General features: G+C 35.0%; 1 protein-coding gene across 1 annotated transcript in view; it reads left to right on the top strand.

Moving 5' to 3' along the window:
• The first annotated feature begins 630 nt into the window (after positions 1-630).
• Positions 631-22,810, top strand: part of LOC122418153 (uncharacterized) — a 36,357-nt gene continuing 14,177 nt past the window's right edge. The window contains exons 1-10 of the mRNA XM_043432216.1: positions 631-744; positions 1,202-1,240; positions 1,358-1,656; positions 2,210-2,350; positions 2,450-2,623; positions 14,163-14,305; positions 14,842-15,219; positions 15,557-15,885; positions 16,292-16,917; positions 17,513-18,420. Of these exons, the coding sequence (XP_043288151.1) occupies positions 657-744; positions 1,202-1,240; positions 1,358-1,656; positions 2,210-2,350; positions 2,450-2,623; positions 14,163-14,305; positions 14,842-15,219; positions 15,557-15,885; positions 16,292-16,917; positions 17,513-18,420 (3,125 nt within the window). The 5' untranslated portion in view covers positions 631-656. The remainder of the gene's footprint in view (positions 745-1,201; positions 1,241-1,357; positions 1,657-2,209; positions 2,351-2,449; positions 2,624-14,162; positions 14,306-14,841; positions 15,220-15,556; positions 15,886-16,291; positions 16,918-17,512; positions 18,421-22,810) is intronic.

Here is a 22,810-nt window from a genome sequence, read left to right as displayed (position 1 = left end):
CTTATCCAATTGAAAAAAAAAACAGACAAGTTATTTTATAAAATTGATAAAAACAAAAAACAAATTCGATGACCACTAAAAAACCAAAAAATTTCAACAACAGTTCCAATTTATCGAATGACTGGATAAAAAAATTGGAAATTTAAATTTTCATTTGAATGAAGAGAAATGTTCAAATGTATTATTTTAATCGGAATCCCCATAAATTGCTGTTCAAAAAATGATCGAATCGTGTAAACGAAAAAAGGCATGCATTTTTGATGAAATCAAAAGTGAGCTGATCGCAAATAAAACGACGAGTCTCATAAATTCTGAAAGATTATCTAAAATTTATATTTTAGCACGAATATATTTTTCGAACTGCATGCGAAAAGGAATGATTGGAAGGCCTGCGTAAAACGATAGAAATGCATTCCATATGAATAATAAAAATGATTGTTTATTTCGATGACTTCGGACCGGTAATGTAGTTGTGGAGTTCGAGAATACGATGCACCTTCGTCGGAAGGGGTTATCTTTACTTTGATTGTAATGCAACCAGAGATTTTGTTTATTTTTAATCCTCCCTCTGGGGTTATCGAGTACACATATGTGCACACGTGAGCAGAAATGCACATATGTGCATACGAGCGATTGGACACAAAAGAGCAGAAACAATGATTTGTGTGCGTTATAAAAGGGAGATGGTCACCAGTCGACTGCATCAGTCTTCCGCAATGGGTCTCGCGATTAAAGTGCTCACGGGTAAGTTTTCCTAAGTGGATTCGTCATTTTCTTTCATTTTTAAATGAACTCACTGCTTTTCATCATTAACCGAAAGTGTCGATGTTGATATCTGATCGAATGAAAACTATAAAATTCGACGCAGTGATAGAAAATTTCAGTAGTGATCGGTACTCACTGATTCATCAGTTCACGCCAATTAATTTTATGCTATCATTTATTCATAACTCATACAATTAGTATAATTCGATATCTACGATATCGAACAAAAATTAATTTCATCTCTGCACAAAATATTTGACAATCTCGCATAAAAGAAATTAATGTTATTTGCTATTCGAGGATACATTCGCTTAATGTTTGATTAATTTTTTTTTAAATACTTTTATGTATCATTAATATTTTATTTCGCAATTTAATTTTTAATTCGTAATTGATTAATGCAAATTAATTAAATTATGGAATTTCATTTTTGCAGCACTGGTCGCATTTTATGCGAGCGCCAGCGCCATTCCAGGTGAGTTTTTCACGAATAGCCAATACCGCCGGATTTTTAATTTTATATTCATCAGACATTATTATATTTATTACAGAATTTATCATTTTACCATTTTTTCATACTATCGTATTTTAGCTCAATTCCCACATGGAAAGATCGTTGTTTTCAAGTATTATGGAGACGTGAAGGCCGGGATTATCGAGCCAGGAGCTTATGCATCGCAGTTTGCGTTGCAAGGTTCTGTTCATGTCAAACACGATACAAGTGACCCGCAATTGAAAAATGCATTCTACGTTAGCCTCACGGATGTTAGGTCGGGTATGTTCAATGGTAAAGCAGCTCATTACCAGCCGACTCAAGTTCTCAAGCCGATAAAAGAAACTGCAAAAGCGATCGAGACACCATTTTTGATCGTTTTCGACGAAGCTGGCAAAGTGAGTTTCTTCTTTATTGCCATATTTGCTTACTTGACGAAATACGATGCCAACTTTGTAAATTGTAGAAACAGAGGTTCCAATATTTTGTTTTTATTTCGGAGTTTTTTATTAATTTTTTTTAAGTTGCTACATTAAGAAATCAAAGCGCGATCAATGATAGTTGAAAAATAAAAAAAACAAGCAGCTTCAACATTGTAATATTGGAAGAAATAATGAATTTTCACAATTTAAATGATTGAGGAATTTTTCAGTATTCGTACATTTTTCCGACGTGTATAAAACAGAAGTTAAATTTCGATATCGAATAATGAGTGGAAGAAATTAAAATATCACGAAAAATGTTTTGGAAAACTTATTTATTAAATTGAGCTCCGAAGATTTTATTTCTGACGTAATATGGTTCTAAAACATCATGCTGACATTTTGGTAGAAAACAATCATAATTTGAAAAATTTTTGATTGAAAATAATAGTAAAATCATCTCAAAGATTTTCCGTTGTGAATAAAATGACAAACAAATTTTTCGATGTTTGTACGACGTGTTGAGTAGCTGGAAGGAGTTAAATTATCTGAGAACGAGCCAGCGTGGTCGAAAAATATGAAAATGGCAATGGCCTCCATGTTGCAATTGGACTTGCCGAATTTGCAATTGGAAAAACCTCTGAAACCTCGCAGTTTTATCGCGAAAGAGGTAGGTAACTACTAACGTGAACATCAATCGTTTCTGAAATCGCTTTATCAATAAAATGATGATTAAAACTCAAATGTTCTCTTTGGTTGTTACCACCAGAACACGATTCATGGTGATTGTTGGGTAACTTACGACGTTCACGCCAAAAATCAACTCCAACCTAACGATTCGGAGTTCGTGATTACGAAATTTGCTTCACCAAAAAATTGTACCGCATATGCTGTCAGCTCGTTCAATCACGTCGATACAGAGAGATGTCAGATCAACAAAGAAGTAAGTTTTTTGTTTATTGCTTTATTTAAATGATCAAAGCCTGAAGGCAACTTCTTATTCGTCACATTTTTAAACGGCTATTCTTCCTACGAATAAATCTTAGAAAAAACTTAAGTAAGAAATCTCGCTTCTAAATTTTGGTAGCATTCAGAACGTGCCTAAGATTTATTCCATCTCACAATAGTTCGCTTGTTATAATTATTTATAATTTTTCAAATGAATCGATATCATAATATTTCAGCACTCTCAATTACATGTTAGATTTCCTTAAGATGTATTGACATGTAGACCCATATTTAAAGTCAGCATCTATACTAGGTTCGTTTGAAAATCGACTATTTTCAAATCTTCTGCTTAGCATTTGCTCTAATGTAAAATGTGACATTAGTTTGAGTAGGACCCTCCAATAACAGAAACCTTAAATACAGCATTAGTGCTTTAAGAAAACTAGAGCCAAGTACATACATTTATGCCCTTTGGGCAGTCACCTGTAAAATCATAATATAAATAAATGGCTGTTATATTTTTAATACAAGAACGAAAACGTTGCCAAATAAATACAAGAATTGCTAAGCCCGTCAGATTACGAACAAAAAAAAATATAAAAGATGAAAAATTATAAAAGGTAAAAAATTACAACCATAAAAGAATCAAAGACGAAAAATTACAACAACAAATTGAGACCAAAAAATTATGATCACAAAAATTTTTAATAAAATTACAAACGAAAAATAATTATAAACCAAAAAATGGAAACAAAAAAATGTTGCCGCTGTACTTGTCGGATACGTGAGTATAAGAAACAGGTAAATTAGGTAATGTGGGCTGCTAGAAGAAAAAAATTCACCAAGTAAAACGGCCAAATTTTTTATTGGCTGGATACGTGATGCAGTATTCAGCGTATACGTGATGCAGTAGATATAAATGTCAGGAGAAAAGAACTCCATTAACCTTACACCGTTCTTCTTTTGTAACGCACTCTTTTTTCTTCGAATTACCTATACACAGCGAATTCTTCTACCTTTTTTCGTTTTCTCTTTTTATATCTCTCTTTCTCCAACAATTTATCCAAACAATCAAGATATTAGTGTAGTGGAGCTGAATTGATATCAAGGAAAATGGAATATCAACATGATGACAAATTTTTACTGGATGCTAAAAAGAAAGAAGAAGAGAAAATATTAAGAAGTAGAGAAAATCGCTGCTTAGGTCCTTCAATGGAAAAAGAATGCGTTATATAAGAAGCATGGTGTGTGAATTCATGGAGTTCTTTTCTTGCCTCATCGTTTGTTGCGATTAATTCCACATTTTGAGGGGGTATTGGATAATCTATCCCCGGATTTCAATTCGACGGGTCAGGATACACAATATCGGCTCTAGTCAAACGTACGAACCACTTTTTTTTTGTGTGACGATGTAACGAGTGTAAAAAATATACAAAAACGAAACGAGTCTAAAATTCAATAGAAAAAAAATTGAAAACACAAAATCCAATTATCATCGGAGTCGTCCACAAAATTCTCTGAACCGGTTGCTCATCTTAATTGGTCAAAATAAATTCATCGTTCTTTAGAGCATGCTCGAATCGATGAAAACAATCGTTCGACGGAGTTGTACCAATATATATTCATAATTTTGCAATCTCGATTCTTAACATTCGAATGAAAATGTATTTAGAACCATCAAAACGCAAATGAAGTCAAGACTTGAAACGCTACACTGATATCAAGCACATGATGCTTGATATCAATGCTTGATATCAAACCTTCGGAGCATCCGGTCTCGCTGCAAAATAGAGCACTTGGAAATTTTGATTGTAATTGGGGAAAAACTAATTGTTTGACAGCACTTGGATTTAGCATGTAGGAAGTATCTATTGATATTTTGCAAATAACCACCGTTCTAATTCTAAAAACGACGACGATATGAATTCATAGAAAAACACGATTTTTTCGGTTTATTCTGCGTTTTTTCCATTAATAGTTAATCGATTGGGACGTTTTCACGCTAATGCCTTCTGTGGAACAGAAAAAATGTGTTTTTTCTCTAATTAAAGATTAAAATTCAAAATTTGAATTCAAAACACCACTGACACAGAAATAAACAGTCTGTGGTACTAATTTAATCGCTATCGTGACCCTCGATCATTCTCTTCGTTAAACGAAAAGAATGAGTTTTTGTTCCTATTAAAAAAATAATATTCATAATCAGAGTTCAAAACACCACTATAAGACAATAATATATGCACTATGGGAGTCGGAAAAATACATCGGTGAACTTTCACATCACGATCACGGTATAGCAGTCGAAAGAAAAGTACATAGGTATACTGCCATGTATCCCTAGGGTCGCTAAAACAAATAAACATCAGAAATGTGGGCGTAAAAATGCACAATTTTTTTATTAAATTAAAAAATAAATAATTGATATCTTTCGAATGCGTTAAGCTACAGATTTGCAAGAGGTCGCGACCGATAGAAGAAAAAAAAATAAAAGGACGTGAATATCCTATCAGCTTGTGCAATTATTTTTTTCATTGTAGAAAGGAAATTTCAAACCAGTTGGAAACGCGATGTCTCAAACATAAATTTACTTGACTTGGATCACTTGTGTAACTCTAGATGTTTTGAGTTATCATAACAAGAAATAGCGGCTGAATCCGAATACTATTTTCCCAGTTACGATTTTTTTTTAATTTATTGTCACAAAATTTTTTTCAGTTACATTTTTGAGAGCAGTTAGTTAGCCAGTGATATTTCTCATGTGTATATTCTCTTTTCCAAAATGGCGCCCCGCCCCCCTATTTTTGGAAATAGAAAAATTCTTTATGAAATCACGAAATGATTCAAAAAAGAATTTATTCTATAATTTTTCGGAAAAAAATTACATTAAACCTCAAAAAAGGTAAACAAAAATTCTCAAATTTCGCAATCAAAATTATTTTAAATCGTGAATAAATATCAAATATATTACAATTCTACAGCATTAGTGGACAATATTATCCACTAATATACCGATTATGCGGTATTTTCAACGTTAATGAGAGTTTTGAATCGAATTTCCAACATTGGACACACAAAACAAACATCCATGGTTTAAATTGTTTAATATAATTATTTGTCATTATACGGCATCCGATATATCATTAAAAAAAAATGATAAAAACATTATTTACGAAAATTTAATTTATTCCAGCATTTTTTAATTTTTATTTCATTAAAAAAAGGCCTCCAATGACTTTAAAGAATTATTTTTTATTCATACTACCATACCCACAAATGCAAAGTGGATGCACGCACACATGTCGATGCACGAAATTTTCAAATTCTGCATGTAGCCACCGAGGTGCAATCAGAGAAAGAAAAAAAGAGCGCGTTAAGACCAAGTGAATTGCTTATTTTTTAATATATATGCATTGCATTCTGAATTCATGAATTGTAATGCCATTCATAAATGAGCCATCGCTGACTTTTTGTAACATTTTTTACTATCTTTATTACGTATTATTTATATATATCCATATTCCATAATCGACCGATCAAACGAGCCCGCCGAAGGCCGAAGACGGGCTCGTTTGATCAGGATTATATGTAGTGTCTCGTTCGAAGATGATAATAATTGTAGTCATGCCTGTCATGCCGAAAACTTCACAACATTTAAAGCGCAGCACCACTTTTTAACAAAAGAAACACGAATAACCGTCTTCATACTGCTATCGAGGTGATCCTATATCTTCATATTGTTTTATGTGTAACAATTTTTGTGAATTATCACAATCATCTAAGATGATAGCAGGGAATCTAATAACTTAAGGGAGGGAGAGAGCTATCATCTTCGAACGAGACACTACATATAATCCTGATCAAACTTCGCCGCCTTCGGCGGGCTCGTTTGATCGGTCGATTATATTTCGTATCTCATTCTCGATGATAATAATTGTAGATCTTTAGAGTATAAGTGATAATTCAAACGCGGTTTTTTTTTATTTCATTTCCAATATGCGAAAACAATTAACAATTTTCAATATTATAAAAGAAAATTAACTTAATATTGCTTGCGCAAATTCGTCATTGGCAGATTGAGTAGGTCTATTATAAAATTTAAAGAAAGTCTGAGAACCGGGTGACCACCCAGCGGTCCGCCTAATAGTGGATATATCCAACCTATCCAACCCCCGCGCGTTTAAAAGCTAACGACACTGCCGCATGGAGTATACTATAAGCTGAAAACTGGTTAGTATCGATTCCCGCTTTCTTTAATAAAGCTTTGATCCAATGACTTATAGTCTGTGAAGAAGCGGTTCCAGAGGGTTTTACGGTTGAAATAAATAAACTTTTAGTATTCTTTCTCAACTAAGATGTTATGTTAATACAGTCAATAATAGTAGAAGCAACGCAGAGGCCCGGTTTTTCTTTAAAAAACGGCAATTTCAATTCTGATTGAAAAACTCCAGGTTTCGAAGTTTTAATCTGATCCGGAATTTTTATAATTATTCTTGTTACAATATTTTCAATATTGATGAGAGCTAAAGTTTGAAACCTTTGAGCTGTTGTGAGAGCAAGTAGAGTCGCCAATTTTTCAGTAGCCTCTTTCAACTTTAAGGAGTTTCGGTACAGGCGATACAATATTGCCATGCTAATCCATGCTAAAAAAATTTTTAAATTCAAAAAGTTCAGAATTTTATAAAATTTGGTGAACATATTCTTTAGTGCCAAATTTAACGACACAAATTTTTTAAGATTTTTCTTCTACACAGTTATCGAGTAATTGATCACTAAAGTTTACGTGTATAAGCATAGCGTTTCCATATATATAGGTATACATTCCGGGCATAAGAAATCTGCTTTAATGCGTAATTACTCGATAACTAAGTAGAAGAAAATTTTGAAAAAATTTGAGTTTTCGCACTTGATGTTGAAGAACATTATCACCAAATTAGATGAATTTCTTAATATTTTGACTTCTGTACCGAAACTCCTTAATTCACATAAAGGATGTAATTTTTCTATAAAATTTAGAACTGGGGTTACACGTACGTCACCCGCTTTATTAACATAAGAAATGGCAGTATTATTATCTAACCGAAGTAACACTTCGCACTCGGACAAATCAGTCGCAAAACATTTCAAAGCAAAAAAGGCCGCCAATAATTCAAGATAATTTATGTGGTGTTTCCTTTCCTCCTTATTCCAAAAACCAAAGGCTCTTTTATTATTGCAAAAACAACCCCAGCCTGTTAGTGAGGAAACCGAAAAAATTTCGCGTGAAAATTTGAAACATCTGATCGGATTGCAACCAATCTGGGCATTTATTTTCCACTAATTGAGATCATCAACTAGAAATGCATTGAGCCTTACTTTTCCATTGTAATTACCACCGTTAAATTTTAAAGCCAAAAATTTTCGCCTCTCCAGACGTTTGCAGTGTATGAAACCATATTCAACAGCCGGACAGGCTGAAGTTAAAATCCCTAAGAATTTTGCGAATTGTTTAATTTTATAAGATTTTCCAATTTGAAAACTGTCTATAAGTTTAGTTATGCGAATCTTCTTTTTATCAGTCAGATTCAACGAAAACTCGACTGTATTGATAACAAATTCTAAAAAAGTGCATTTTTACTTTGCGGAAAGACAACTTTTGTCATAATTTATTATGAAACCCAAATGCTCCAATAGATTGATTATTTTTCTCAAATTAGCCTCACATGTGTTCTTTAAGGAGTTTCGGTACAGAAGTCAAAATATTAAGAAATTGATCAAATTTGGTGATAATGTTCTTCAACATCAAGTGCGAAAACTCAAATTTTTTCAAAATTTTCTTCTACTTAGTTATCGAGTAATTACGCATTAAAGCAGATTTCTCATGCCCGGAATGTATACCTATATATATGGAAATGCTATGCTTATACACGTAAACTTTAGTGATCAATTACTCGATAACTGTGTAGAAGAAAAATCTTAAAAAATTTGTGTCGTCAAATTTGGCACTAAAGAATATGTTCACCAAATTTTATAAAATTCTGAACTTTTTGAATTTTTGAATTTTTTTAGCATGGATTAGCATGGCAACATTGTATCGCCTGTACCGAAACTCCTTAATTTGTTAATAATAAGGAAATCATCTAAATAAACAACAAGAAAAATTTCTTGAAGTCTTAATTGATGAATAACAGGTTTTAATATTTTAGTAAAAATATATGGACTTGAGCACAAACCAAAGGGTAGGCATCTGAATTGATAAATTTTTCCTTTAAATCTGAGTATCAGAAATTTTCTATGCGATTCATGAATTGGGACGACGAAATATGCGTCTTTGAGATCTATTGTTCCAAGAAAGTCTCCTCTAGAAATTAAATTTATTGCTGAACGAATATCTTCCAACTTGAAATGTGGAGGATCAATAAATTCATTCAACTTTTTAAGATTGAATATAAAACGTGAAGAGCCATCAGCTTTTGGAACAAGAAAAAAAGAAGAAACAAATTGGTCTTCACACTCTTCGCATTCCTCTAGAGCACCTTTATTCAGGAGTTGCTCGATTTCTATCTGAATTTTGATCGATTCTTTAGAAGAGAAAATTTTTTCTTTAGGAGAAATTTTTTGATAAGGAATTGTTGTAAAAGGAATCTTATATCCTCTTACACAATCGAGAATAAAATTATCAGACGTAATTTTGTTCCATCTTCTGATGAAATTGCGGAGACGACCAGAAGGTTTAAGTGTAAGTACCTTTATTTCCTCGAGGAAAATCGGTTCGTCGTCCGGACAGACGTTTTGGGCGGGTTCTGTGAATTCTTGTAATTCTTCTTGAATTTCAGATGACGATGATTTTGTTGAGGACCCACCTGACGGTAATTCGCAGGTGGGTATTTTAAGTTTCCCTGATCCCGTGATCTTGGAAAAGATTTTGGAGTAACCTTTTCTTTGATATCTGAGCAGGCTTTTTCTATTTCTTTCATATCCTTTACTTTTTCTTTCAAATTATTACCGTAAAGCCACATATCAGAGATCGATTTTTCCACTACTGGCTTTACATTTTTACTAAGTTGCGGAGTGATGAACGATTTTCTAGCAACTGATTGTTGATAAAAAAACGTCAGATAGCATCTGTCCAGCATGGCTTATGTAATCCGTGAGAATTGACTCATCAACTCCTTCTTCGGGAGGATCGAGAACTAAACAAACTGCTGCCCCCAGTGCAGCTATAGCAGTTCCGACACAATTTTGTGTATTCAAAAAATGTGTATCCCTTTTCTTGGCGATATCCGGGAGCAAAGGCACAACTTCAAGATTCAATTTTGGGGCTTCGACAAAGAAAGAGCCTTCTCGATTGTATAACCCCAAAATTTCATTTTTATTCTTCTCTGGAAGACCCTCATTTTTTCATTTCAACCAAGTGTTGGTCAATTCAGGGTGATATTGGGTTTCCTTAAAATGATAATCTTTCGGATCCATTCCCAAAATTTTCAATATATCGTCCTTAGATGAATTATCGTCAGCAGAAAGTTTTGGACCCACAAAGGATTCCAAAACTGCTTTTCCCTTTGGCATCACGGAACTTTCTTCAACACTCTCCTCATTATCTGAGTAACGAGGAAATTTGAAATATCACTTATTGTGAAAAAATGTGACTGTAAAGTTCTTGTTGAACCAGTCACCAGGAAATTTTTTCCTGAAATGGTCGTGAGGACCTGACAGGCCGTGTGGGCGTTGTCTCTCGACTTTCGTATGGAAAGAAGAGATTGCCACTTACCGATTAAATCCTCCTCAGCAATTTTTCCTGATAATGAGGCAGATTGACCAAGACTTTGAGTAATTTGTTCTTTTTGAACATTCACTATCGTTTCGACAATCTTCGTTAAATTGGCAATCTGATGTTGGAATTGCGAAAACTTTTCTTCAAATTTCCGCTTGGAATGATGCTCTTCCCGTGAGCTAGATCTCGAACGTTTCCTTTTCTTATGCTCCGGCATCTTGCACACACCAAATAAAAATAATACTTTTTACGTCTTGAAGCTTCGGCACAACAAAACAATATGAAGATAGGATCACCTCGATAGCAGTATGAAGACGGTTATTCGTGTTTCTTTTGTTAAAAATTGGTGCTGCGCTTTAAATGTTGTGAAGTTTTCGGCATGACAGGCATGACTACAATTATTATCATCGAGAACGAGATACGAAATATAATCAAAAATACGAAGTAATAATATCTGGCGCACACGTCAATATTCCATAATTTCTCGGGGACAAAAAATTATGCTATCTCGAGTGGCTTAAATGAGGTTTTTTTTTTCGAAATGATTCATATATAGTGTGACCAATTTTTCAATATCGCGAAGCTCGCAAAAATTCACTCTCTTTCTCCTCCGATTTATTTATTCTGGGATCCCGTTGAATACCCAGGGAAAATCTAACGAACGTAAATAGGTCAGCGTAACTGCTTCTCCCTTCCACCCCCCCCCCCCTTCGCTCTTGACATTTCCAAAAATGATCGACAGGTTCGTCCCGATGTCGTCCAAGCATGAGACAGGGTCCCGAGATGTAAACAAGTCAAATTCGTTCGGCGGGATATTCCCCCTTCGAATTCCTAGCTCGACTAAATCCTTTTTATGATAATTAGACTCGGAAATGTATTGGGAATCCTAGAAGACGATGACATTCTTTAACAGCGAGAGAGTATATACGAATTTCGATATTTCTCCCTTCAGTATGAACTTCGCGTGGCGACAGAAAGACGAAGCGAACGATGGAAAACGAAGTTTTCGTAGTTCTCCTAAATCCTTGTCCCGTGGTTTTCTGGACGTTGCAACTCTCGTTATAAAGAATCGATGAACGCACGAGCCCCGCTCGAAGTATGTAGTCGTGAGAATGCCAATTCCTTTCCTATTTCTTCTCCTTCTGGCTCTTCCCGTTTCTCGATATAGCCGCTTTCCCGTTCGTTCCCTTCTTCCCGGTTTTACTCGTGCATGTAACAAACAATATTTTCAATCGCGACGTCAAATCAATTCAAGAAAATTTCATTATGACCAATCTTACGAGATCGTAATAATCAAGAGTTTAGTGGTCAGTATTTTCATTTATCATTATTTATTAAAAATTTTACTCGTCTGAAAATATTCGGTGAGTTGTTCTTCAATTTTCAGTTCTTTGTCGCACCAAATTCAAACTATCACAAGTGGTTGAATATCGACATCTGTGAATAATCGCTTTTTACGGAAACCGGTTCCTAGCTGCGAACACGGCATCCACTTAGTTATGATATTCGTATTCATCAAAGATATATATTAAGGTCGATCCCTACGACAGCCCTAACTAAAAATTATGTACCGTCTGCATATTAAAAGGGTTGATAATTTGTTCGGATCGTAATCGATAACTTTGTAAAGACCCTATATACGTACTCGGTGCCAACAGATATAGTACAAATATCATTTGCTTTCGTAAAATTTATTCTGAAAGTTTTTTTGATCTGACATCGCGAGTAAATTTTTTGACGGAACTATCCGGGCTACGCTTCAACACACAGAAAAGGTTGTCTATACAGATGACATTCGCTTGTTCGCTTGCAAAATATATCGTATGCAGCCTAAACCTTCGTACTTCTCGAGACTGTATCTGTCAAACTAGATGGTCAATCACCTTGATTTTTTTTCACAATATCTGTGATATCCTGCTCTAGCTCCTCCTCGTTTTTTATAAACTTCCTAATTTTAATACTAGCGGTAGAATTAATAATGTGCTGTTTGCCTATGCATGGTCCATATGTTACGTGTTAATTGAGTCAACTTCAATTACATATATCTCGGGTTCGGGATGGTGAAACTTGTTAAAATTTTATAGAGGTGTTGTTCATATGTTAAACAATACGTATGCCAAATTTAAATAATTTCCTAATTTAACTGTCTCGTGGAGGAACCACCTTAATTGGTTCAACGAAATTCATTACTATGTTACGTTCCCGGGAGCTTATCGGAATTAGAAAGGACGCAACACGGGTATGACTTCTCTTTCGGGTCAAGACAATTAAGCCCTTTACCCGGGGGCGGAAGTCCCGTCTCTTGGTATGGAGAGAATGTCGGGGCCGATGGTCCGAGAAGCCACGGATGGTGGAATATAATGAGGAGTTTTTAAGAAAAAGGTTTTTTTACTCACGTCGGTTATTTGTCCTTGTGGTTTATTATTATCCACTAAGGTTACACAAGTTGATTACAAGTTCACACCAACGCGTATAGTATTTAATATAAATTAAATATTGTTATATTATTTCGGCGGATGAGGTACAATAGTTAGTTCAAATACAAATCGCAGGTTATCGTTGTACAAATGAGTTAAAAGAAAAATATATATTCGCGGAGTTTTGTTTCGGGTTGTGGTGACTGGCTAAGTCCATCAGGAATGTTCGAAAACGACAAAGTTCAAACTGGAAGATTTTCCTGAAAATGACAAAGTCCAGAATAGAAGATTTTGGGGTGTGGTGAACGGGGTACCAATGGCGCAGAGTCTCCGGCAGATACGCTGACTTGAAGTAGAAGACGCGCCGGTGGTCCAGGGTGGTCAGTTTTATACTGGAAATCCCTTCCAGGGTGTCTCTGAAGATTCCTACTCTTCTTTGTTATCTTGGTGGTGGGAAAAGATTCCTAATCATAGATTTGCTGATTGAGTCGCGTGATATGACTAATTTTTTATACAGCCCATCTTTCCTTGGTGGTGGAAAAAGGTTCCTGTCCGCGGATGCGCGGATCGAGTCCTGATGTGACTAATCTTGGTTCTATCCTTCTTTCTTTGGTGTTAGGAGAAGGTTTTTGATTGCTGGTTTGCTGATAAGTCGTAAAATCGAGTCGCGATCTGGCTCATTTTTGGCGTTGGTCCTTCGTTTTCGGAGTGAGAGACGGTTTTGTCCACTGATTTGTGGATTAGTTATAAATTCGAGCTGCGTTCTTAGTTGCGCGCAGAGTCCAGTGTTCTCACGCCCAACAAGGAATTTGTTCACTTGTAGTTAGTGAAGTGAAAAGTTAATGGGTTGGTTAGGAAAATGGTATGTTAAAGAAAGTAACGTCATCTCCTGGCTCTAATCCTATTACGCCTATCACTCTAACCCTGCCTTTTTAATGATCATGTCGTATTAGAGTGGTGACTGAGTCACAGTAGTCCGATTCTTCTTGAATATGGGATAGTCGGGAATCACCTATTGTCCTCCTTGTTTCCAGATTTCAGATAATTTTTTAATGCAGTTTCCCATAGCTGGTTCGAGTTTTATAGCTTTCGGAACCCGTTCGAGAGTTTCGGATCAATACTCTGGTTTCTCCTTGTTGTTATTATGATTAAGTAGTATATATTATTGGATTTATTATTTATTATTAATTTGTTAAATTAATTTGGAGCGGGTTGTAACAACTACTCTTTCGCTCTCATTTATTGTGTGTTTATAATTTGTTTGAAGACTACTTGAAATTTTTTTCCATCAAAAGTAATATTCTACTAAATAACATCACTTACCATGTTAAAAAAGATCTGTTGTTTTTTTTTCATTTGTTTTAAAGGAACCCGTAAACATTGCCAGCAGGAAAGTCTTCGAAATTGAGAAGCAGGGAGAAGATATTGTTATAAAAAAGCTCGTCGCTCATGGTGGATCTAATTACTTCCCATGGAACGCCAGATCCGAAGCTCATTACATTCTTAATAAGTACGTCCTTATTATTTGGCTCGCTGCATGTTATCGCACATTTTATTCTTTACAGCATTTTCCACAAGGTCCATAAATTCTCATAATTCGTTAACGAGTCAACTTGAAAAAATTCACGGTGTAGATTCATAGAAAATCACTTTAGACAAAACAAGACATATGGAGCGTTGAAAATGGTTGGAAAATACCTATTATACCCTGAATAATCCTCATAAAAAATATTACGATTTCGTAAGTCTATCGTAATTAATGTCTTTCTAGATCAAAGACGCATGGTGTTTCCGAAATCCAACTATCATCATGTTCGATCAATGGATTGAACTGATTATAAAAACATCATGAAAAATTAGCACTCATATTTAACTAATACTTACTTTACCCGCTTCGTTTATTCGCGTTTTATTCGTTGCATTCTAAGTAATCAACTGTTTTTTGTATGAAATAATTAACGGTTATTGTAGAGAGTTTATTTAATGTGTTCATTGAAAAATTCGAAACATGAAATGCAGTTTCATTTGATGTGTTTTATTTTACAGCGCAACTTTTGCTTTCGACCGCATGGTCCCGGTTTCGGCAATAAATTTACCCATAGTCGATTTCCGGAATATTTCAATAACGAGAGATCTGACTTATCGGAAACCCGAAACAAATTACGCTGAGGGTGCTGCGGTAGATGTCACCCAGGGACGACGTGTTATCGATCAATCAACTTTGGTAATAAAATTGATGAAAATGCTCGGTGAGGCTGCCGATTATCTGCAAGAAAATCACATCGAAATGAAAGAGCCTGACTGGAAACATGGACAAACCCTCAACCGGATGCTGCTCACGATGAGCTACATGAATCTCAAATCTCTCGAGCAAATATTTTATTCTCTTGAAAATCACAACACGCAGCATGATATCTCAATGAAGTGAGTTGTCAATGGAAGTTTTCTAGTTTCCCGATGAATATTATTTTTTTCTCGATTCGTTCAAACTCTCTCGTTAGATCAAATAAATTTTAGCCTGTTGGTCAATCTGATACAAATTACGTTGCTTGTTTTTTTATTTTTATTTTTTATTCTTCAATTTTCCAACTCATTCCAATAACCTTTAACAAATTTAATTATATAATTTCTTCATTGATTTTTAAAAATAATATTGGTTTAACAAATTTTGAAATACTTTTTGGGAACCTGCTGTTTAAAATACACTATAATATTCGTGTTAAAGTACGATTTAAAGCAATGAAATAATTACTTTTCGAAGGAATATTTTTTTGACGATGATTCCACAAGTGGGAACGCAAGCCTCCAGCATTTTCGCTTTGAACGCAGTACGTGGACGAAAAATTTCAAACGGGGAAGCAATCGCAATGTTGTCGAAGCTACCCTTGAATATTAGGATGCCAAGCGAAAAACTTTTGGAAGATATGGATGGTCTCATGAATTTAGACGATTCAACCCATATCGAAGTACGAAAAGTTGCTATTCTCTGCTACTCCAGTATGGTCTACAGAACTATGAAAAATCTTCCCAATCCCCATGAGAACGACCTCTTGAGTAAATTGTTGCAAATTGTCTTCGACAAAGTGAAAAGTAAGTATTTTTTTCTCATTTTTCATTTTTTCTTGTATTCTCATTTTTTCTTGTATTAGTTTGTGAAAAGTTGGATCCGTTTGATCGGGGAATAGAACGATTCAAAGATCCATTTACTTTGTCGTAAAATGTGCAAAAAGACAGAATTCAGAGTTCAAGAATTCGGTTACGAGTGTTTTAATATTGCTAGTTCATATATTTTATTTTTTAAATTACAGGATTATAATGACACAAGCGATTTTTCTCGTGCTTATATCTTCTTTTGAATATTATTTTTTAATGCTTTTCTATATTAATCTCAATATCTGTATGGATAATTTGTATTCGATTACATGTTTACTTTAATTTGACCGGGTTTTTCAACATTTATCGGAAAAATAATTATATTATATTTCGAATATGCAAGGTGATACAAGCGACGAGATGCGTGTAGTTTATTTAATGGCAATGAAGAATATGGAATACGGTAAAATCCACGAGATTTTGGCGCCAATCGTTCGAGGAGAGTTATCATTATCAGAGGATCCAATGAAATTTCGTCTCCTGGCAATTTGGGCGATCGAGAAGTCGGTCGAAGCCGATTATCCTTCCGCGCACAATCTTCTTTGGCCGATTATGGCGGACTTGACACTTCCGGTGAAGTTGAGGATAGCTGCTTACGAAATTTTGATGCATCAAGCACCAACGATGACGGATGTTTTGCACATGTATTGGTTCATGGTTTACGAGAAAAACGAGCATTTGTACAATTTCCATCATACAACTATCAAAGGAATTGCCAATTCGGTCGATCCTTGCAAAACCCAACTTCGTGAATTAGTGAGAAAAATAATGCGCTTTACGAGGATACACGATTGGTCACGCCAGTACCAATTATCATACGCTCGATCTTTCGATTATAAAGACGAAAAGTACGATCATGCACAAAAACTTCATACCGATGTTATCCTTAACGAAGTGACGGGAACCCCTGAAGTTATCAAGATCCAACACATCATCACTGAAGCCAGAAGACCTGTTAGCCACTTTGACGTGAGTTTTCAAAAAATATTTTTTTTTCCCTTTTTCTTAATATTTATTTATTCCGGTCATGGAGAAATCGATAACAATGGCTGCAGTCGATTATCTTACATTGGAATTGTTAGTCGTTGAAACAAAATATTATATTTCTTTGATCAGGAAATCCTAATTCCTGAGAATTTTATCAGGAACGTTAAAAATTTGTCTTTGTTACAAATCTTGTAGACAAACTCGTTTCCATAAAACGACAGTGATCGTTTGATCCACTAAGAATGCACTTTTTTGATAAATTATCTTGACAATTATTCCGTGCAATACTTATAGTGTATAAGGTTTTAACTTTAATTTTTATTGATAAATGAAAAATGTCGTCGAGCTTCAATGATGCGAATTACAACACTTGAATTTTCTCATCACGCTCTACTATTCCGAATTATCTGAAAAACGGTTAAAAATTCAACATATTTAAAAAAAAAAAGTGCATCGTAATTCCTCAGAAATAATCACTTCGAGATAGCAAAGAATTTTAATTTTCACTTCCTCAAAATAAAAATAAACTGCATGATTCAAAGTTTCACTCATTAAATATAAAATCAATCATGCTTAGGTTCGCGTTCACGTGCAAGGTTGCGACGAGCTCTTGTCAATGATGAAATATGGTTCATTTTACTATGGAAATGGTATAATGGATTCGAACGTGTTGGATATTTTACGAAAAGTGTCAGAAGGGGTACGTCCGAGCAAGAGTCCAATAAGCATCGACTTAATTGTGACATACCGAGGTCGAGTGATGGTTGCTAATCACTATAACGAGCGATCGATGAAGAAGCTTTGGGAAGAGGTGATTCAATTGATGCAGAGATTGAATCCGGCCACAGAAAGTGTAACAGCAGTAAATAGGCAGCAAGTGAATTACGAGCGACTCTATGAGAAGCAAGTTACGTGTGAAATGGGACTGCCGGTTGTATTTGAAAACAGAGTACCGGTGCTGACTTCGTTGAAAATAAATTTGGAGAGCAAACTCGTTGACCAATCAGTTCGAATGGCATTTTCGGTCGATGCCAAAATTTGGCGTCACGGGGATTATTCCATGTCGGTTTACAATCCCTTTGCCAATGTTTGGCACTCGGTACGACGAACCACCGAGTTCGATTTGAGCTTACCGATTCATGGTACGATCATCTACAGTCATGAGAAGAATACTATCAAATTAACACTCCCGAGACAACCAGCAACCTCCTCTTCTATCGCTGGAATTTTAAATCACGCCAAAGACTGTGTCACCGTTAATGAAGATGATGAGAACACCCTAAACGAATTCTGCCCCACTTGCCATCCCACGGAAAATGTCTCACCGAATTCCCCTGTCAAAAAAAAATTTCAAAGCAATTTCGACTCTATCGACACCGGACTTCATTACTCTATGGCTATTTTCAATTGTGAAAATGGCCTTTCTCCTGTCACACTCAAAGAAGACTGGTATAGAGCTTTCACCTCGCAACGCAAAAATTCTTGGTAAGTAAATTTGATTTTTCCTTTCTGCTATTTTTATAGTCTATCAATTTTATTTCACTCAGTTATTTCACAGTAAAAATATTTTCAACGTTCAACTGGATTGATGTGTATATGTAGTACATTTGAAGTATTTGGCAATATTTCTGGTCGTTCGATGTAGTTAGTTGGAAAATAAGTCTATTTTTCTAAATAAAAACGATAATGTTCGGACTTTTCTTTTGCACCAATTTCGGTCGATACTGATGATTGCGATGAACGGTGCGCAAAAAATCACATGAATCTTATTCATGTGATTCATGTATTGTAACACTTTTTCCTGCAAAAATATTCAAAATTAGAATTCGTTCTCGATACTTTCTGGGTGCCAGTCTAAGATTTGCTTACACAAATTTTATTCGAAATTGTCGAGAACGAAGTCGAGGCTTTCCCGGTTGTAGCAGTATTCCAAACTGATTGTGTTAGAGGGGCAAGGTCACGACATTGGAGACAAAGTAATCACTTCCGAACCAAATGAAATCCGGAATTACAAATATGATTTATTAATTAGATCAATTTACAATAAAATGAAGTTTCCGGAAAACCACTTTTCGGTATTCCATTTAATAATTCGATTATAGATTACGTGAAATTCAAATACAATTTTCTGTTAAGCGTCGTGATACGAAACCATTGAAAAGACTTTCTGCCTGATCGCTCACGATAAATTCGAGTGACATGATGAATCGATACTTTAACGTCATTTTCAACAATTTATGATCAACGTAATCGAAACGGAACATCATAAAGCATTTAATTCAAACTGTGGATCTCGAGATTGGACAAAGTAATATAATAGAATTCCTCTCGGTAATTCAAACTAATAAACGACAACGACAAGTGGCGAAAGGTCAAAATCGCATGACAAGGTGTAACTAGAATTTCCAAACGCGTGCGTACCTTGGAACAATATCACTCTTTTAAATCTTAAAATTCCTCAAAAAGTTACTCGCAAGTAAAACGGAACATAAAACAAAACGATACGATATAAGAGCGAAACGACGGCTCACCGCTACGACTTCAAAAGGACGAGATCCAGAAAAAAAACCGCAGAATAATCTCTCCAGCGACGATTCAAGGCATCGAATTCTTGATCGGGGACGACAACGGTACGAGAAAAGACGTCTTTCGTCATTGCTGTCTAAAACTCGAGTCCTCGATAATTGTATCGAGAGCACGTACGCGAACCGAAGTCCTCTCACCCGTAGCCTACTCGCGAAAATCTCAACCGTGCCTTCTGAAATTTTCGAGAGCCTTTTACTGAGCCCCTAAATACTGAGAGACGCATCCTCAGTTCGATAGCTAGGGTGGAGTCATGGAGTTCTCGTTGACCTTGAATTTCCCCATTTGAATTTCTTAATCTACAGATTGATGACTTTTCTCGAGTCAAAGAATTTTCGAGGGTCTCTCGGTGGTAACCACCGATGGGTGGGGCTCAAAAGTTAGAAGGTCTAGAATGCCTGTTCGCTGTTGTAGGCGTTCGAACTTTTGAGACCCACCCACCACCAATCACTCGTACAATAATAAAAATAATTCAAAATAAATTTAAGGTTGTTACTAAATCTTTTGAGGATGGGGATAGGAGACGAAGCTCCTAGGTTAATACATTGAGTGACGTCAACAATGCCACTTTATAAATACTGAATGATTACTATTCATTCAGATAGACAATGCAAAAGTTTTCAAGTGTGTGAATAATAATATTAATTATTATTCAGAAATATGTTTATTTTAATCACTTAAGGTTGATAGAAAATTTATTCTTGGTAATTGAAAATTGCTTTGAAATAAAGACAAAGTTTGGTAACGTTTCATAATTTCTTATACTCAGCTGTTGGGTTGGATGCAGTGAGCTTTTATGCCTCTGTGTATTGTTACTTGTTTTGCCCGGTATTTTTGGAGTTTATTATGTCAACGACTGCCTGTCAAGTGTCGCTTTTTAAATAAATTCTTTAATTAATAAGAGTGATATAGGCAAAAAAGTGTGAAGGTAACGACTTCGTGCCATTCAACCGATGCAATGAAATGACATTTTTACTTAACTTCGACATTTAAATTCTCTAAAATTCGTTCGGTAACCTCAGTTCTCCTTAAAACAGTACATTCAAAAGATATTCATCAACAAATAGAAATATTTTTATAGACATGTATTCACTTTAAAAATGTTAAGCATTCATCTTAGTAATCAATAAATACGCTAGCGTTTGGCCCTTCTGGATTTGTTCGAGATAAATTCGTCGATGAAAAAGGACACTCCTGTCTCATGTCGTACCACTTTTTAATCATTTTGTAACGTGTGCAAAATTACCACATCACAGTATGTAGGATTCAAATCGATTCATGAGAGAAATAATCAATTCGAACTCAAAAAATTATGAAAAGATAATTTAATCGACAACCAAACGATATACACGTCCATTTTAATTGAGTCATATCTGATAAACTAAACTTCGTCTTTTTCCCCGATCGTTTCTATTAAAAAAAAAAAATAACGCCATTGATAGGTCGATCGCTGGTCAAATTTCTCCCACATGTATTTCAACACATTTCAATTTATACAAAATGTTCTTTCGTTTCATTGCGAACGGTTTGAGTGCAGAGTTTTCCAGAAGTTGATGACTTTTTTCTGTTTTACACCCACTTTAGCCTTGATTTATTTTGAAAATGTAACGCCGAATTTATAATGGACCAGCCCAAAACCTGCCATGTACAGTTTTAGATGGATTCATTGATACTTTTGGATTAAAGTTCCAATTCATTAATTTATCGACAGTAATGAGTGAATAATAGTTCGTGTTGTGTTCATGATCAAGAACTTATATTTTGAAGATTAAAGCCAAAATTGAATCGAAAATTTCACTCAGTACTTATACAACAAGTTTCGTTATTTGTAAACGCCTATCTCGATTCGGGCTCAATGTGCACTGTTGGAATCTCTAAGAGAATACAGAAGCTTTTTTGAAAAAAATAGATGTGTTTTTTCTGGGCATTTATTGTCTTTTTGGGGAAAAACATTGTAGAAACCGTGGAGTCATTCGACGATAATGAACTTTCGCAAAAAAAAATCGAAATAGTAGACAAAGGAAGGCAGTCAGAAAAATTTTCGAGAATATTTTATGTGAAATTCGCTTTTTAATTATTTTGGATAAACTTTCTCACGATAAAAGGGCCTTGATTCGCGCTTATAAGCGTTCGCTAATTTATATATTGGGTTCGCTCGAAGCTGGTTACCTCAGAGGATTGCCGAAGCTTTTCGTCACCCATAAATCTATTGCTATCGGTTCGAGAGAGAAGTGATTTTTTTCTCATTCCCAGGCCAATGAAAATGTAAATTTTATTCCAATTCATTTTCCGCCGGGAATGGAAGAATCTTTCGATCAATTGCGTATCTCAAATACGTCGAACGAAATATCAAGAAGTTTTTCACCATAATTTTTTCCGACCTGGAAAAAGAGCTTTCCTCAACATATGTTACGTCAAAAATGATCAATATGGAAACAAGTGCGGTATCAAATATTTTTAATTACATACTAACGATAAGTATTCCTAACACCAAATTGTGTGGGAATACAAACAATAAAGGGAATGTGAGAAAATGAGAAAAAAAAATATAATAAAAAGTAGAACGAACATTCATCGGTTCGACTGGTATGACTCACTGGAAGGTCTGCACTAAAACAAAAGGAAATTGTGTACCAAACTGAATTCATTTGGTCGGACGTGATATCATCTGCGATTTCAATTGTTTGTTAACGTACTTACGTTGTTCAGTTTGTCTCGATTGAGCGTTTATTTTAGTCTCGGGGTCAGTGAACATTTTTCGGAACTTATTTTCGCACGCCCTATTTTGAAATTGAAATTTGCGGGTATTTCCAATGTCATATTCGTAATCGCGAATCAAAATACATAAGTATACAAAAATTTAGATAAATCGGAGATGTGGGCTTTTCGGAACTTTACCCGGGATCTCTAATGATAACTAGACTAATCGGTGAATACAGCATTTGACCAACTGTCAGATTTTTAAATTTGCGAAAATAAGTTTTTTAAGTTTATTTTTTTAATTTCAGTTTTTCACATGTCAGACTCATTTCCCATCGTCAAACATTAGCCAGATCGTCCTTCAACCAAGTGTTATCGTCTCCTTAATGGGTACAATAAGTAGGATTAATGCGAAAATAATTTCAATATGTTTTAAATTTTTTTCAGCTCTTTGAATACACACCCTTACAGAATCCATCGGAACTCGATAGCCAGACTGTCGATTTGTTGGCATACATAATTAAATAAACTGAAAAAACTTTGTTTGCTTCGTGCAAATATTAGTTCCAAAAGCTCTCGGACTATTTGAAAC

This window comes from Venturia canescens, chromosome 11, assembly GCF_019457755.1.
Source record: "Venturia canescens isolate UGA chromosome 11, ASM1945775v1, whole genome shotgun sequence".
NCBI lineage: Eukaryota > Metazoa > Arthropoda > Insecta > Hymenoptera > Ichneumonidae > Venturia > Venturia canescens.
This window is presented reverse-complemented; position numbering and strand designations above follow the sequence as displayed.